General features: G+C 32.0%; 1 protein-coding gene across 1 annotated transcript; it reads left to right on the top strand.

Moving 5' to 3' along the window:
* The first annotated feature begins 582 nt into the window (after positions 1–582).
* LOC133180828 (von Willebrand factor D and EGF domain-containing protein-like) lies at positions 583–9,633 on the top strand. The gene is made up of 7 exons (XM_061315286.1): positions 583–701; positions 872–1,087; positions 7,410–7,571; positions 7,858–7,872; positions 8,203–8,474; positions 8,610–8,696; positions 8,815–9,633. Exons 1-7 carry the CDS (start codon positions 641–643, stop codon positions 9,262–9,264), a joined length of 1,263 nt encoding a protein of 420 aa, XP_061171270.1. The 5' UTR covers positions 583–640; the 3' UTR covers positions 9,265–9,633.
* The last annotated feature ends 8,231 nt before the right edge of the window (positions 9,634–17,864 follow it).

The following is a 17,864-nucleotide window of genomic DNA, read 5'->3' as shown; positions in this document are numbered from 1 at the left end:
GGATTTATGTAAAACACTTGAAAAATATAAAGGACCGTCAAGTGGTTAGCGAGGTCATGTGATATCATACCAAATATGCTAACATATAGCCAAGAGGACCGTTTGGCTATATAAATTGGCTGTATGTTAAGTATAAATCTTACAAAAATTAAATCAAATCCGATTTTGCAATGCAATATTATTTTATGAACGCATTTTATAGCTTGAAAAGCCTTAATTTAGCTGACACTTTGATTTACTATGAAACTTAGTACAGATCTTTTCTAAGAGATTTTGAAGCTTCCTGAATCGGAAGAATATTAGCTTCCTAGACCATGATTTATAATCCATTTCTGTGAAAGATTAGGCAAAAATATATATCTGAAACCACCTTAAGAAATCTCCAATTCCTTTCAAAGGTTTCGGTTTCATGAAGGATGTAAGACCTTTAAAGGGAAACTCAAGTGGTTCGTAAATGTGACATATAAAATTTATATCTGCCTTTACGTAAGTGGTTAAACTATATAACATGGTTAGGAAAGGGGCTATAGCTTTCTAGAAAAGAGGGAAATACCAAGAGAGAAAGACTTTTTATTCCATCCAAGGGATTCACATCGAAAGACGTGTTGTCAGTTTTAGGTTGTTTTTTTTTTTACATAAAATGGCCCGCAACCAGGGCTATTATAATTATTTGGCTCGCTTTGTGACCCTAATGATAACACGTAAGTAATCTACTCTAGAAATCTTTCAAAAATGGTCGGATTGTTACCATCTAGATTTTTTCAAATTTTTAGTTAAGTAAAAATTAACAAGTTTCCTTGGAAAAAAGGCATGCTTATAATAAATTTTAACGTACGTTCATCTAGATCATTTACCACTTTTATAAAAACAGATTTTTCAGTTGCACTTCCGGCTGATCCATGCCAAGATGGCAACCATAATATTCTTTCGGATTTACCAAAACGAAATCCTAGTTTTGCACAGGACTCCGTTCCAATATGTGATCGTTACTTGATGGAAGGTTGGTACAGAGCACCATATCATGAAATGGTAACTACAGAACCTAGCATAGGCTATTGTGGAACTCTTTATCCGTATTGGCTTAAGGGTGAGTCTGCATATTAAACAAATATTTAACTATGGACGTATATTGTTGTTGGAGAATTGAAATGAATTTGCTTCATTCAGTATCGTTCTTTTTTTATTAATTAGAAAAAAAAGTTGGTAATGTGTAAAAGAGATTCGTTTTATATTCCTTAATTTTTACCTTTAGAAGGTTCAAATCAACTTCTTTTTATAAAATAAAAATTGTTTAGAGTTTTATGACGTTTGTTTTTCTGGTTTTTTCAGTCGTCTGTACAAACCTAAACTATAGATCTTTGGATAACCGAAATTCTGAGTTTTTGAAAGGTTGTTGAAGCCCACTGCAAGAAGAAATAAACAAGAAAAAATGAATACAAATTGTTGTCACTTAAACTTTTAAAGAAACACTGAACCATAAGATGAAATTAGAAAAAACATAAGATTCCGGTTTGTTAATAATATGGGGATAGCGTAGGGCTACAATATTGGGCTAATTTTTCCTATAAGAATATATATATATTGCTTTCTTTTCTTTTCAATTTTTTTTTTAAAGAGCAGCATGGCCACAGTCGATGTTTAGAAATGCGTGGATTCCCATCTGGAGTACATAGCTTTTTCTAAATAAGTGTTAGAATAAGACCAAAATATGCTTTTTTTTGTTTTTGTTTTTTGTTTTTGCTTAAAAACACTATTTGAGAAACGTTTATCTAACACTGATTAGATGCTGTTGATATCAAAACCTATCATTTAATGTGAAGTTATTAACGGTTAACCTAATCTTACAATGACCGTTGATTCTTGCAGGAAAAAAAAATTACCTTAGCATTACCTGTCCAAATATTTTAGGACACATATGGAAACATTTGAAATAAGGTTTTACTTTGAAACATATATTAGGATGAAGTAACCTGCATATGGTGATTATGTTTCCAAACTAAGTCGATACTCAAGGGCGTACCTGAGTTCGAACAATTTTTAAAGCGATGGGGTCTAGGGTGATGATAAAGGCAATTCAACAACCTCCTTTACACTACTGTAATGAATTTCCCCTTAGATTCCCCCCAAATCCCCTGACGTTCCCCTGTCAGTCCCTGACATTTTCTTGTCTCCTCCTGACATTCAATTCGACCCAGAAAAGGGTTAAAATATGTTCTTGTTGCTATTCATTTCTGAGAAAACATGTACCTCACTTTCAACAATTTTCAAGTTTTGTGAAAATATAGATTTAATCATTAGTTTTTTTTTTTTTTTTGTTTGAAATATCTTTAGTAAATTCTTTGAAAATATGATTGTATTGATTGTTTGGTAGCTTTTCAGATAAATCTTAAGGAGAATAAATGCCAGTTACTTTGAAAAGAATGTATTACTATTTTATCGCGTCTTGTGTAGCTTGAATGGCATGTAAATTTAGTTTAATTAATTAATTTAACTATTTCTTTTTATTTATTTATTTGTTTTATTTAATTTCTTCATGTATCTGTTTATTTATTTTTCCCCCCATTTTTTGTCTCTTTGTTGATCTATTTATTTGTTTTTTGAATTTAATTATTCATTTTGTTTATTTAATGGCACCATGGCACCTTATCCAACCTCTGATGTCTTGGTGGTCCGTGTTCCCTATTTTGTAATGTTTAATGGATTTTTGAGCTCGAATGCTGCTCGTTATCTCCAAATAATTCATTAATCTATCTATTTAATTTATTTTAACATATTTGTTTTATTCAATTATCAATAGATAAATAAATTTAGTTAAAATATTTATTTATTTCACGTTTAACTGATTGGTTAATTTAATTGAATACAGCTTGTGTAGTTCTTCATTTTTCTGGAATAAGACGATGAATTATGATACTCGTGAAATTTAAAAAAATTATAAGAAACGTAAATGTACTTGAAAATAGTTGAAGCATAATTTGTTTTTTTTTTTTTCAAGACTGTTTATGTGGAACTACACAAATGGATTGAATTGAATAAAATTAATGAATGTATTAAAATAAAATGAAATAACAAAATGAATAAATAAATAAAATTAATTAATTGATAATTGAAGAAAACAAATATATAAAAAAAAATGAATAGATTAAATAAATAAATAAATAAGTACTTTTGTATTAATATAGATTTCGTCACTAGTTATTTGTTTGAAGTATCTTTAGTATATTCTTTCAAAATATGGTTGTATTAATTGTTTGGAAAGAAATAACACTTGCAGTGTGGATACAGTCATGCTGCCACAGAATGGTGTGTTCCCCGTACGGCTACTCGCCCAACATAACAAGCAATTATCACACTCAATTAAGGGGACCTCTAAGGGGTACAGGTAGATTTACATGTGTTTTCCTAGATAAGCAATATTTAATAAATCAGATAAATTCGTTAAATTTAATTTCAATTAAATAAATGAATAAAATAAATACATTATTTTAAAAGAAAAAATTAGAAGGCACTGACAAAATTTACTTACTTGTTATCAATATTTTCAAGTTGTTAAATAGTAATGATTTGGTATTTTCAATATTATTTTTCATGATAGATTTTTTTGCTTCAATTCTCTTAAGTTCAGGTGCAAACAATTTTAATGGAAATGTGTACAATGTTATAATAATTACAAATATGTAGAATCAAATCAAGTCAAAAATAGTTTATGATAATAGGTTACTGATTTCTATTTAATTTGAAAATGGTGTTAGACAAGATAAAATTTTGTCATCTTTTTTTTTTTTTATTTTTCAATTTATTTTAATGACTTACAGAAGTTTTTTCAACACAATATGCCAATTGGTTTCCCATCTATATCTGATATGTTCGAGCAAAATTTGAATGTGTATTTTAAATTACATGTATTTGCACTCTTATATGCCGATGACTGTTGATGACACTATTGATAACTGAATGTACTCAAAATTTACAAGCCAAAATTATTTGCTTTGAAAGATATCGTAGAAAATGAAACTAGATTATGTAAGAAACGTCATTTAAATGAATTAGGCGATGGATTCCATTACATATTTAACTGATAGACGAAAGGGAAAAATGTTTATCACCAAAGCAATTACGGTTTAAAATATTATTTCATTCAGAGAAATAATGAATTAAGAAAACAACTCTTTGTAAGAAAACTATGTACATTTATTAGATATATAACTAAAACGTGCTCCCCGATCTAGTGAATACATATATATCTTTACATGTAGCTTTGTCATTTGTGTATCCTTATGCTTTAGCATGATAACATTTCTTCTTCAGTGCGTCACCAATGTATATATATATATAAATATATCTGGGTAGAATTATGAAGAAATATAGAATTGTGAAGAAATTAATAAATTCAGTATAATTCATTATTCATACAGGTAAGTCTACCTGTTTCCTTTAGAGGGTCCCTTAATTGGATGTGTTAATTAGATGTTGGTTTTGGCGAGTAGCTGTCCCGGGAATAAGCCCACAGAATAAACAGTGGTCAGTAAAAAGGACAATAGGTATCTGGTTCGTGTATCCGAAGTCGCTGGTCAACTATCAACAGCTCGAAATAACTTTCACAACCGTGACAGTATTTGAGGAACATTTCTTTTTTTGTACCAAAGTAAAAGTAGCAATAAAACAAATTCCGGTGTGTAATAAGAGGATGATTTTGATTCCCATCATGAAATTAAAAGAATTAAAAGAAATGTAAAATATGCTTAAAAACTTGTTTGAAGTATAGTTTGTTTACCTTACGACTGTTTAAGCGTCGCCCGCGTGGAGCTAGGTTAGAACGTTCGCTCTAGAGTCGCGGAGTAAGAAGTTGATCCTTACGTCGCGGGTTCGAATCCCACTGTGGGACGTGGAGACCGGTCCTTTGGATAAGACCGTATAAACTGAGGTCCCGTGTCGCAGTAGATGCTGGCACGAAAAAAATCCCTCACTGCTCAATGGCTCTGAGTATAGGTCAAAATTTGCAGCTCTCCACCGGCAAGTGGTGGCGTCTCCATATGAGTGGAAAATTCTCGGGAGGGACGTTAAACAATAAAAAAAAAAACAAAAAACAATCAAACGACTGTTTAAGCAGAACTACACAAATAAATTAAATGAAATAAAATTAATATATAAATTAAAATAAAATGAATTAACAAAATAAATAAATCTATAACATTAATTAATTAATTATTCAATAATTAAATAAAGCAGATATTTTTAAAAATGTATATGAATAGATTAAATGAATGAATAAATAAATGAATATATAGATAAATGTAAATAAATAAATGAATAAATAAATACATGTGCACATATAGATTAACAAATAAATTAGTAAAAATATATTCACATGCCTTTCATGCTACACAAGACGCAATAAATTGGTAATTTATTCTTTTCAATGTAACTGACATTTATTCTCCTTTAGATTTATCCAAAAAGCTACATGTACTAAGCTAAAACAATCAAATACAATCATATTAAAAAAAATTTCTAGAGATATTCAAACAAATAACTATTGACTAAATCTATATTTTCACAAAACTTGATTATTGTCAAGAGTAACATATTTCTCACAAGTTAATAGCAACAATAACATATTTTAATCAAAATGAATGTCAACACGACAGGGAGTGGACAGGGTGGTCAGGAACTTAGTCAGAGGACAGCATGGAGTTGACAGGGACGTCAGAGAATGACAGGGGACATCAGCGGTTAGACAATGGTAACAGGGGCAAAGTCAGGGGACGTCAGGGATTAAACAGGGTATTGAGGGGGCAACGACAGGAGATTATAGGAGAAAGTCAGGAGAGACGAGAAAATGTCAGAGTATGACAGTGGAACGTCAGGGTTTTTTGGAATCTAAGGGGGAAATCATTACAGTTGTGTTAGTGTAATCAATTCTTAGATTCTATGGTCGTTTTAAGGACCTTGTTTGCAAATACAACCTATCATTGGGTCGTATTTTGACTGACATATTTCATACTCATTTGTAGATCATTGTATTATGATTTAATTCTGGATGTAACATTGCATTTGATCAGATGAAAAAAATCATTTATATCGAATGCTCTGTGTTACCCACGTCAAAAGCATAACAATCCGCTTGACGTTACACTTAACATTTGTACAATTCGAAGACATTTTGGGAAAATTGTCTTATTTTTTGAACTTCATGATAGAAAATGAAATTATAAGGTACAAATTTAATAGCTTTCCAAGTTATACCTGTATAACTTTGATTAAAACTCTATACTTTCCCAACCCAGGCCTTACAGTATAATTTGGGTAGCTAATAAATTCATGTCTTAATACAAGTAAATTTGACCACGGATTATTCTGTTTATCTGTTATTTTGGGCCAATGGCGGGTGTGATCGTTTGCTAGGGGATACTTACATCTCCTGGGACTTGATCCTAACTCTGTAATTTCTTGTGGCCGTGCTCTTTCTGCCCTGTTCGCAGATTTTTTTTTTAAAAAATTGTTTGTGTTTTATCAGATCGATGTTAGTTCGTTATCTGCACCTTTTTCATGTAAAAAACGAAAAGTTCCTAGTCAATTCGGCCATAAACTCCCGAGATTCGATAATATGGCATTAATATATATATATATATATATATATATATATATATATATATATATATATATATATATATATATATATATATATATATATATATATATATATAAACAATGCGTTTCCCATGAGACGCACTGCACTAAAGTGCAATGGTCCGATACGTCAAAGTCCGGTGATGTGGAGAAATAATAATTATTTATGACATGTATTCCTACGTCAATCCTTGACGCCGTTGTCCTGCATTCAAAAACCACCAAATCAGTATTCGTCCTCGCATACAATTTTACTGCGTTTAAATTGCTTGCACCCACCAGAGATATTAGGATTAGTCCTCGCATACCACTCGAATGATCACTTGCACACTGTTGGACTTATGGAATAGCTTTGCACCAACCCGAGAGATTTAGGGTTAGTCCTAGCACACTATTCGTTTGATTATACATGTAAGGGTTATATATCTAGGTTATAGTTCTTACACACTTTTCGACCGATTACGTAAATCTCGTATCTATCCTAGAAATAAGGGTTAGTCCTCGCATATAATATTTATATGTATAAAATTCAAAAGATGATGTCACACAGTAAAAATAATCATAAAAGAAAAGGAAAATGCACGGTTTCCAAATAACATTCAACACAAGCGCTTTCTGGATTTCATTTTCCATCTTCAGGTGTATATAACTTTTGAATTGTTTCCTTTTGCTGGGTAACATTGTAATCCAGAAGGCGCTTGTGCCGAATGAATAAATATATATAAGACCTAATATAGATTATTATCTACTGTATATACCTTTTTAAATTCCTCTTTCAGGGGCATTTCCTGTGGTTGGATCTACTGAATGGAAAGAATCATGTCAAGTTGGATTTTCTTCAAATTGTCAACAAAGTCACTCTATAAACATTAAGAACTGTGGAAATTTCAACGTATATTATCTTAAGCCTTTACCATCATGTAACATGGCCTACTGCTTTGGTAAATGATAGATTTGAGTGAATTAAAGAAATGTTTAACAAATATAGGATTAATGAGGTAGTTGTAAAGCGGAGAAAACAGTCTATTCCAAATATCTTTTATTTCTATCTGCTGCATTTTTCTGAGCATTGGAATAGGGAAATTATCAGAAAACAAATCCATTAGACTCTTATTTTCATTAAATTAAATATATCAATGCCGATGATTTTACGAGATAAAATATAAAAAGAGCTCATATAAGAATGCCTTAAAGCTCTACAACTAAAATATTTGCCTTTTTTTTCAGAGAAAAAACAAAACTGTGAATATAATGTTGTAAGAAATTTTATAATTTAAAACACATTTAGAACCTGGACTGTAAAGTTTAAAAAAACCCAATGTAATAGAACAATATAACACAGTTTGAAACGTTTATTTTTAATACAATGTGTTTATATCTATGCATTTAGAGGATGTGTAAAATGATACCCCTGTTGCATTTTTGTTTACACAATGCTAGTCATGAGGATGTAATTTGATTTATTTTTAAGAAGAATGTTTACATGTTTTGTTTATAACAAATAAACCTCCTTCCTTAATATCTTCAACAGAATATAAATATACAAGTCTCTGAGTAATGTTCACCTTGTAGGCATTGAAGAGACTCCAACAAGTTCTAACGTATCTTTTTACAACGTGGTATATTCTGAAAAAGAATTTGGAAATTTTGTACAATATGACCCAATTGTAAACGTAATATGCACATTTGAGCCACTGAAAGACCAGGACGTGTTTTACTATATAGACTGGTATGCAGATTCAAAAATTATTTTGTCTGGACAAACTGTCGATTCTTCATCACTAAACGAGGCAGTGCTCTCAACTGCACGTCTCAGAGATCAAGGTGTTAAAATAGGGTGTCACGTAAGAGTTTAATTTCAATCAATTATTATATGATCAAAATCTGATTTGTTATTTTTACATGCCACATTTGGATTGTATTTGTTTCTAACTTGTTCCTAATTTTGTTTGTTTTAATGTAAAGTATTATATTTTCAGATACAGTGTGTAATTGGAGCCATACCATATGTAACAGACGTGCCATGTAACACGACTGCTAGTCCTCTATTCTTTGCTGGTATAGAGGTAATCGTTTAATTAAATCAGACTATCTGATATAAAATCAAATACTCTTGATTCAAATTACGATAAAAAAAGATGTGATTAGTTTTCTTGAAACGAAGTGAAGTTAATTTTCTTCTAGGTATTAACGCCTACCTTATCAATAGAAAGGAAAGGAAGCGGAACAGTTAAAATACGACCAACAATTCCATTTGCAACAGAGACGCTCTATGATAAAAATAATGATGAATATCATGCCTCAACGCAAGATATATCGGTGTCTTTTCCAAGTGAAATATCAGCAAAGTGCCAAACAGCTGGTAGCTCAAATCGCTGCAAAATTACCCTAGAAAAAATAACATATGATAAAAGACATATATTTGCTGACAAATCTTGGTATAAAACATACGAATTGACAATTCAGAACACAGATAATATAGGTTTCAACAACGATGTCAGACGAATTGTTTTGAGGATGAAAACTGGAGGGGGTGGAGCTAATGCTGCAGAAATTTTCAATGATGTGACACTGCCTGATATTCATGTGAGTAAAAGGTCACACTTGGCGTTTTTATGTATAGTCAGCGATTAAAATTTCACAGTTTGGTGTCTTTTCAGTAAAGTATTAATTTTACTTCAAATTTCTCGATAGAGAATATGGTGACAAGTCATACACATGTAATACAAGGAGTAATTTACTTACTCAAACACATCGACATTTTTTTTCGCAATATCGTATACAAAATCAGTCAGTGTATGTAGGATCTCTCATTGTTTTTGGATGTGTGCTTTTTATCCAACAAACCGTTTTTCCTGTATACCTTAACTTTTAATGATGGAGGAAAAATATGAAATGTGTTAAAAATATGAAATGTGCTGAAACAAATCAAACAAAAAATGTTTTAAAAAATCAATCACATTTTAGAAACTTTTTTTTAAATAATTACGTCGAATTTTAAATGCTGCATGATGTTTAAAAATCAACCCTTTATTGAAATAAAAGAGGGATTTGATACCATCAATTAAAATAATTAGAATTTTAACCCTGTCTTCAATGTTTTGAAAATGTTTGCATGTATTCATTTAAATTTAAAAACGCAGATCGTTAGAGTACAAAGTGTTTGATGTAATTTTTTTCCACCTGAGTGATATCAAGTTGAGAAAGGGTATGCTATGTTATATCTGATTAAATTGAATACTTTGTGAGGAATACAAGTATTCAAAATGACTTGCATGGGACATCTTGAGGAACAATGCATTTATTGAATAGGTGAAGTGAAATAGATATGGAGAGATAACGAACGGTATTCAAGCTCAAAAGTCCATTAAACATTACAAAATAGGAGCAGAGTAAACACGGCCCTCCAAAACATCAGAGGTGGTAAGGAAGGGAAGTTGACGATTGAAAGGTTAAAGTCATCATGTTTATCATAAAGCTTGGTTGTTAGATTACCATTAACGTCTTTTTCAAATAAAATATTCAAATATGAAACAGATGTGTCAGACTCTGTGGTATCTTTTATCTCAAGCTCACCGGAATATATCGTATCGACATAAAAATGGAAATAACCATTGTTAATTGACAATACGTCGTCGATATATCTAAATGTCGAGTTGAAGGCCACAGCAAGTGTTTTCTTCTTTTCACGTAAATTTTTTTTAGGTCAAATTCTGCTTCATATGAATACAAAAAAGGGTCTGCTAATAACGGGGCGCAATTGGTACTCATGGGAATTGCAATAGATTGTGTACAATCAGAATGTTTTTTAACAAAATAATTTTACAAATAACCAATGACAAGGTAATAAGTAAACATTATGAGTTCTATTTTTATTGAAAAAGAGGCTGTCAATGATATCAAAAAGCCTGGACTTTAATTTATCGTAGGGAATGGTTGTGTATAAAGTTGAAAAGTCATAAGTTTTTAAGTTGTTGATTTTGGTAAAATCTTGTGATTTCAAGAGCTATCGATCGAGCATAAAATGAACATGTCTTCTATTTTAATGGTTTGTGTAATTCTCTTTCAATTTATTGCATCAAATTCATTTCGCCCTATAGATAAATGTAGTTGAAAGTGTAACAGAGTGGAAAGGCAAGCAGTGTCATTCTCATGCTGATCCTCATATGCGTACTTTTGATGGATAGTAAGTAGAAAATACAATATTATAATTTCCTAAATACAAGATAATAGAATTATAAAGTATTGCATAATTGTTTCGCCTGCAGAGTAGGGCGACACTTAGAGATCATTTACCCGGCGTCTTCTAGCTCTCTGTCTATCTGTCCGTCTTTCTGTCAGTCAAACTTTATATTTCAAGATCTGTAAGAAGTGTGGATTTAATACTTTGTTCATATGGCATATTGGTAATATCAATGGCTTTAGTAAAATACTATGGTGACTAACCTCGTGACCCTTAAACTTCACCTTTGACCTACTTTAAAAATAGTTCATAGTGCCGATATATAGCATGTTTTTGACATTTAAGAAGGAAGTAAGTCTATGCTATTTAGCATGTGCATTGTTTGTCATAAAACATATTGAAAAATACTAGTTTTACTGTCCATTTGACCTTTACCTTTGACCTGTGCAAAATATACTCCAGATATTTTAATTTAACTAATAATATGAATTTTGATAATAAGTATTCATACATGATTATGAGCTCATGGAAAATTACTTTGAAACTGTATCATATACAGTAACCACAAAAACTGAATTTGTTATACTACGAAAATAATCGGGATTGGTATTCAGAATTGATGGTGTAGACTTAAAATTGCAGAAAAGACAGACTGACATTGAAGGATTGTTGAAAACACGTATTAATAAAATGAAAAATATTTATTTTGTCAATATTTTTAAATTTCATTATCTATTTTAGCTTTGAGTTTTGGGGATCATATTTCTAATTGATTGTCAGATTCTATCGCTGTCTTACTATGCATGGACGTTTTTTTAAAGAAGAAAATATATAACTTACATGTACCACCCTTAGATTTATTTTCATCCTTAATGAAGTTAAAAGCAAGCGACACATGTGTTCCTTGTAACACTCTAATTTATATTTAACATTATGCTACTTAAGGTTGTATGAGTGTGAGCATTTTTGAACACAAAGTGGAATGAAAGTTGCATTCAATGTAACGTCAGTTGAAGTGTGTAAAACATTAAAATATTAATTATGCTGTGCATTTAGCTTTCCTGTATAAAATATTTCGATAAAAAATAAGAAATAAAATATCTGCATTGTCATCGAGTACGTCTTTTTTTTATTACGACAACTGACCCGTTTCCGATCTCCATAGTAACTACAACGCGCGATTTCCCGAACTGACAGACGAGAGAAAATGGGACATGCAAAGGGTGCCTTTGCCACCTGCAAACGGAAATTTTTGTACAAAAACCAGTCAGAAGCCCAGAGGCAGAGATGAATGTGGTGTCATAGCGACCATATGTGCTCAAAAACCGGTAAGAAAAGCGGCAAATCATAATGTAGACCTAGTCCATCAAACGACGGTTACGAAGGCTAAAAATTGCATATCCCTAATCGATCTCAGACCATGTGTAAATGTTACTAGCCATAATAAGAATGTTGTTGGAATTCATATATTAAAAAGAAATCAGCCGTATCAAGATATTTTGAGCGATTAAGTGATTCGTGTTGGTTTGTTGATAGCATTTTTCTTCAAGAGGTCCTTTCTTTTGATTAGAGTTATTCTCCGTTGTGAAATAGAAAGTATGTAAATAAAAATGCTCGGAGATTGCAAGGAAAGTAATCTGTAAAGTTCGGAGATATTTTTATTGAATTAATCAATATTTGTGCAAGTTGATAAAGTATTAAACGCCAAGTCATATCATCAGCAACGAAGATTCTTCGTTGAGCTATCTGCCCTCCCCCCCCCCCCAATGTGGGTAGCACTAGCGGTCAACTCATACACTTGTAAGTTTACACCCAGATATGAATGAAATATATGGAGATAACGAACGGTATTCAAGCTCAAAAATCCGTTAAACAATACAAAATAGGAGCAGAGCAAACATGGACCTCCAAACATCAGAGGTGGGATCAGATGCCATGGAGGAGTGAACATCCCCTGCCGACAGGTCCCACCCGCCGTGTGCTCCTTGTCATGATCGGGAAATAACGAAAAGATCCGTCGACAATTCAGTGTGTAAATAATGGCCTAACAATTAGTATGAAAAACGTCAGTCAGCATTTGACTCAATGATAAATTGTATTTGCTGACAAGGTCATTGTATCGACCATAGAACTTACGAAATGATGACTTTAAACGAGACAGCTGATATTCTTGTTTATCAACTAGTTTGTCAATAATTTACCTCTTTTTAGAAATTGTACATACGTAGAGCATGCTCTTGTGTATCGAATCAATTGAGAGATGTATACCCGGTATGCAGGTGATGAAGGTATATTAATGCATAAGTAAGGGAAGTTGACAATTGAAAAGTTAAAGTCATCACGTTTATCATAAAGCTTGGTTGCTAAATTACCATTAACGTCTTTTTCAAGTAAAATATCCATATATAAAACAGATGTGTCAGACTCTGTGGTATCTTTTATATCAAGCTCACCGGGATATATCGTATTGACATAAGAAAGGAAATAGCCATTGTTAATTGACAATACGTCGTCGATATATCTAAATGTCGAGTTGAAGGCCACAGCAAGTGTTTTCTTCTTTTCACGTTCAAGATTTTGGACAAATTCTGCTTCATATGAATACAAAAAAAAGGTCTGCTAATAACGGGGCGCAATTGGTACTCATGGGAATTGCAATAGATTGTTGGAAGACCTGGTCTCCAAAAACCACATAGATATTGTCTATCAGAAACTCAAGCATCTTTTTAATGTCAACTTCAGAGTACTTGTGTGTGCAATCAGAATGCTTTTTAACAAAATAATTTTACAAATGACCAATGACAAGGTAAGTAAACTTACGAGTTCCATTTTTATTGAAAAAGCAGCTGTCAATGGTATCAAAAAGCCTGGACTTTATCGTGGTGAATGGTTGTGTATAAAGTTGAAAAGTTGTTTTTAACCTGTTGATTTTGGTAAAATCTTGTGATTTCAAATTTTCCAAAAGTTCCTTGGAATTTGTAAGTATCCACGTCTGATTTACACCACTTCTCGAATATATTGTTGCACAGTACTCTTGAAGTTTCTCCTTCACCACTGTTAATATCTTAGTGAGGAGTAAAGAAAGAGGCTTGGTTGAACATTTACTGGAACAGGCTATGTATCTTTGTTTGTAAGGATTTTTATGAAGTTTCGGAATCCAATATAGATATGGTAATTCAAATTCATTTTGGTTGTTTGGAATATTAAAAATATCCAAAACTGATATATGATTTTGAAGAATTTCTTCCTTAGAAAGGGAACTATGAGTATAAGTTGAATTACCACTTGTAGAATTAAATCCAAGTTCCTCTAAAATACATTTAATACAATGAACCTTACAAACAATGTTGTTACCAGCTTTGTCAGCAGGGATCAGTACGTACTGATCATGTAATCTATCTAATTCTTTTTTTGACTTCTGGATTATTGAATACAGAAGGATAGATGGTTCTCATATTGCCCCTCAATCTTTTAATGCGCGATTTTAACATACATCTGATACATTTAATCCATTCTGACAAAGTGTCAAGGTCTTCTTTTTCATGTCTGGCCCATCGCTTGGCGTAGTCCTCTACAGAATCCATAATATTTATGAAATTCCAGTTGAAGGATCTGGGTTCCCTAAATTTAGGACCTTTTAAAATTAGTGATCTAAGGTCCTCATTATTAAATATATTTACGTCACCAGTAATAAAGTGTCCAGCAGTGCAGTGCAAAATTGGTAGACAAGTGAAATGTTAAACTTTAATTGACCATCAAAGTTAAACTTGCATTGGAAAAGGATTTTAATACTGTAATTTTATTTCAGATTAATTCCTTTATCTTTATTAATATACACTGTAAGGATTGATAAGGGATACAAATGTACATATGAAAAAAGTAATGTTTGGGTTGTGGTGTGGAAAAAAAATGTTGTTCTGCATAAAGTTAATATATATATTTTTTTACGTTAAGGGGTCTTATTTCAAGATCATTTGACAACACAATTTCTTGTAATTTATTAATAACTTCCATGGAAAGTTTGAATGGAAAGTAAAAAAAAAAAATCAAAGTCAATTGATAGTGAAAGTCAGGATCACATTCGAGGTCATATCAGTAAACTTTTGGTCAAATGGCAAAATACTAAATGTTAAAATATTTATATATTAAATTCATTACAGATAATTGTACATACAAGTATGACAAAAAGATAATCAGTTCTGTATCAGTATCGGTTAAGTCTCAAATCTTGAGCTAATGGAATGCATACAATTTTTGTTTTCTATACAAATTACATTTGAAAAAATATCTCAAATCTTAAAAAGTAATTTCAAGTTTGTTTTAAATAAATATTCAATAGATGAAGGATGTAGCAGTCCCAGTTTTCAAGTTTTGGATCATGAAGAGATTGTACCAGCTCATGCAAAAGTACTGAATGGACAGAGGGTCGGAGAATTGTGGAGCTTGGTGTCTTACGAGCCTACCAGAAGTGTCTCCCTCTTCAGTTGGCGCTTTCAACCACAATTCAAACATACGATCTCTCTGTCATTTTAAAGGTATTTTTATTTTTTTATATTTATCCATATCTCCATTAGAGTGAAATATTCTCCGAATTCTTCTTTGAGCCAACATATACCGTGACACATGACCTATTTTTATAATGTAGATGTTCGAGGATAATGGTCTCATCCGAACAACCCCACAACGTTCACTTCAAATGCTTGGTGTCTGCAGCTACATGTATCCAATACATGCCTTATGTACGTCACGTTCCGGGGATCGAACCCAGGCCTCTCACTTACCGAGCTGACGTTCTACCAACTGAGCTACGGAACTGTTTCCCTTTTCATTGGAATGTGGTCTGTCAAATATGTTAAATAATTGGCGCAATTGTTAAATTGTTATCCTCTTTAACCCGATTTAGTTTGTTGCTTGGGATACGTATCATATGTGAAATTGCTGATATTAGTTATTTTTAATGTTTCCACTACTCTGTTGTCAAACTTGGTTTTGACTCACACTTGTTATATTTTGCTGTGAAATATATTCGAAAAAAGTTAATGCTGCCTAAGCTCATCATACATCATGAAATAGTTGTTATATTGCTTGAAATGAAAGTTTAGGTATAATATATTTTTCATACAATTTGTTCCATGTTCATTTTCAATACATATATGTATAATCTGGAAATATAAATGGAATCATTTTCCTGTAAATCGTAAACATGAAAATTTTGCAGAGAATAGCTGTTCAGAGGAAATTCGGGCTGAATACTTTCAAAATGGCTCCACTCTTTTTTCTGAAATTTGGACACATTGATTGATTGTTGTTATATTTCATAAAATAATATGCTTTTTTATTTCCATTATTCTGTATGTTGTAAAATATGTGATAACGATTCACATTTACCATATTTCATTGTGAGTCAATGGACGGTATTGGTGGCGTTGTGAGGACATTATGAAACATTAACTTTTTTTAAATGTTACAAATGATAGTTGTTCAGGTAATATATAGTTCATGAAATATTGTATCAAGGTCATTTTCCATTTAATTTGTTTTTATTGAATTGTAATTAAAGACAAATTTAGAGCAGTCGTAAACATGAACATTTTGCAGAGAAAAGCTGTTCAGAGGAAATTCGGGCTGAATATTTTCAAAATGGCACTACTCTTTTTTCTGACATTTGGACACATTGATTGATTGTTATTATATTTTATGAAAATAAGTTGCTTTTTCTATTTCCATTACTCTGTCTGTGCTTTACAATTTGATTAAGATCCACAATTTATGTATTTTGCTGTTAAAAATTAGACATCATAGGTGGCGCTGCGAGTAAAGTGTAGAATTTGTTACAATTTTTTTTATTGTTTTAAATGTTAGGACAGATGTTACATGTTTACTAAAAATAAATATTTAAAAAAATTACGTCATCTTTGACTTATTTATTTAAATTGACATACGGACTATATTTTTAAGGAAAAAAATTACACAGAGTTACCTCCCTTAGTTTGACAACCACTAGATGACACTCTTTTTATTTATTTTATAATCAAGCATTCTTTATACATATGTGTATCCATTGATACCAAAATCATTTGTTTTCCCTTTCTTTGATCTCACACTCATACTACCTTAAAAAAACTTCATTCACAGCGCCTATGAATGCCAACACACTGGTTGTGTCAAAGGAATCACAAGCATCCTCTTTGAGAACAAAGAACAATATCAGCAGGTATTTGTCACAGCAATAGAATAAAAAAAACCCTTCAATTTTCATGTCATTTTCCATTCCTTAAAGCCTTAGAAATACTGTTTTCAGGTACATGTCGACATCACAAATGCTACAATCCAAATGCTAGATGTATCTGCGCAATAGCTGTTCGCTCTGGGAAAGACGTGTTTATGTTTGATGCCTGTAATAAACGCCAGTACATAAATTTTCCAATCTGTGACGACAAATCGTTAAAAGTTGTAAAAGTTACGGACAAATCGTACAAGGTAATCATTTCACAAATGTCTCCTTCTTCACCAATGTTTTCCTGTTCCCTTGATTATTTTTAAGGTAGTCTAAATAATGTAATTTCAGATTTTCTTCCCTTCTGTTGCTGATGTTGGGAAAACGGGTGGTTTGTGTGGTATTTTGGATGGGAATTACAGGAATGACTTAACAAGAAGAACCGGCATAGAAGACAATCCTGATGATTTTCACTACTACAATCCTCCAGATGATTTTTCTATTTCATGGAGGTATACCTATGTATCTATTTCTCTATTATTCTATCCACCCACCGACCCATCCATCCATCCATCCATCCAACCACCCACCTACTCATCTTCCCTCCATTCATTCATCCATCCACCTATCCATTCATCAACCCACTCATCCATCCATCCATGAAGCCACCCATCCGTCCATTCATTCATCCATCCATCCACCAACTCATCCATCAATCCAAAATCCATCCATCCAACCATGAAAACTTATATCGTATTTACTAGGGCCCGCAATGGGGAAGACCTTTTTTCACACTCCATGGACTTCGATACTTTGGAATCTCTTAAGGCTACG

The sequence above is a fragment of the Saccostrea echinata genome, unplaced genomic scaffold, assembly GCF_033153115.1.
Source record: "Saccostrea echinata isolate AGI-Se365-2 ecotype Australia unplaced genomic scaffold, CSIRO_AGI_Sech_v1 ptg000007l, whole genome shotgun sequence".
Lineage (NCBI taxonomy): Eukaryota > Metazoa > Mollusca > Bivalvia > Ostreida > Ostreidae > Saccostrea > Saccostrea echinata.
The sequence above is the reverse complement of the archived record's forward strand: the minus strand, read 5'-3'. Positions and strand labels throughout refer to the sequence as shown.

Excerpts from the sequence above, each read along its gene's own strand:
- LOC133180828 (XM_061315286.1), top strand. The coding sequence starts at position 641 with ATGGCCCGCAACCAGGGCTATTATAATTATTTGGCTCGCTTTGTGACC. Across the intron at positions 8,475-8,609 it reads GTGTTAAAATAGGGTGTCAC|ATACAGTGTGTAATTGGAGC; the intron begins GTAAGAGTTTAA and ends TTATATTTTCAG. Across the intron at positions 8,697-8,814 it reads TATTCTTTGCTGGTATAGAG|GTATTAACGCCTACCTTATC; the intron begins GTAATCGTTTAA and ends ATTTTCTTCTAG.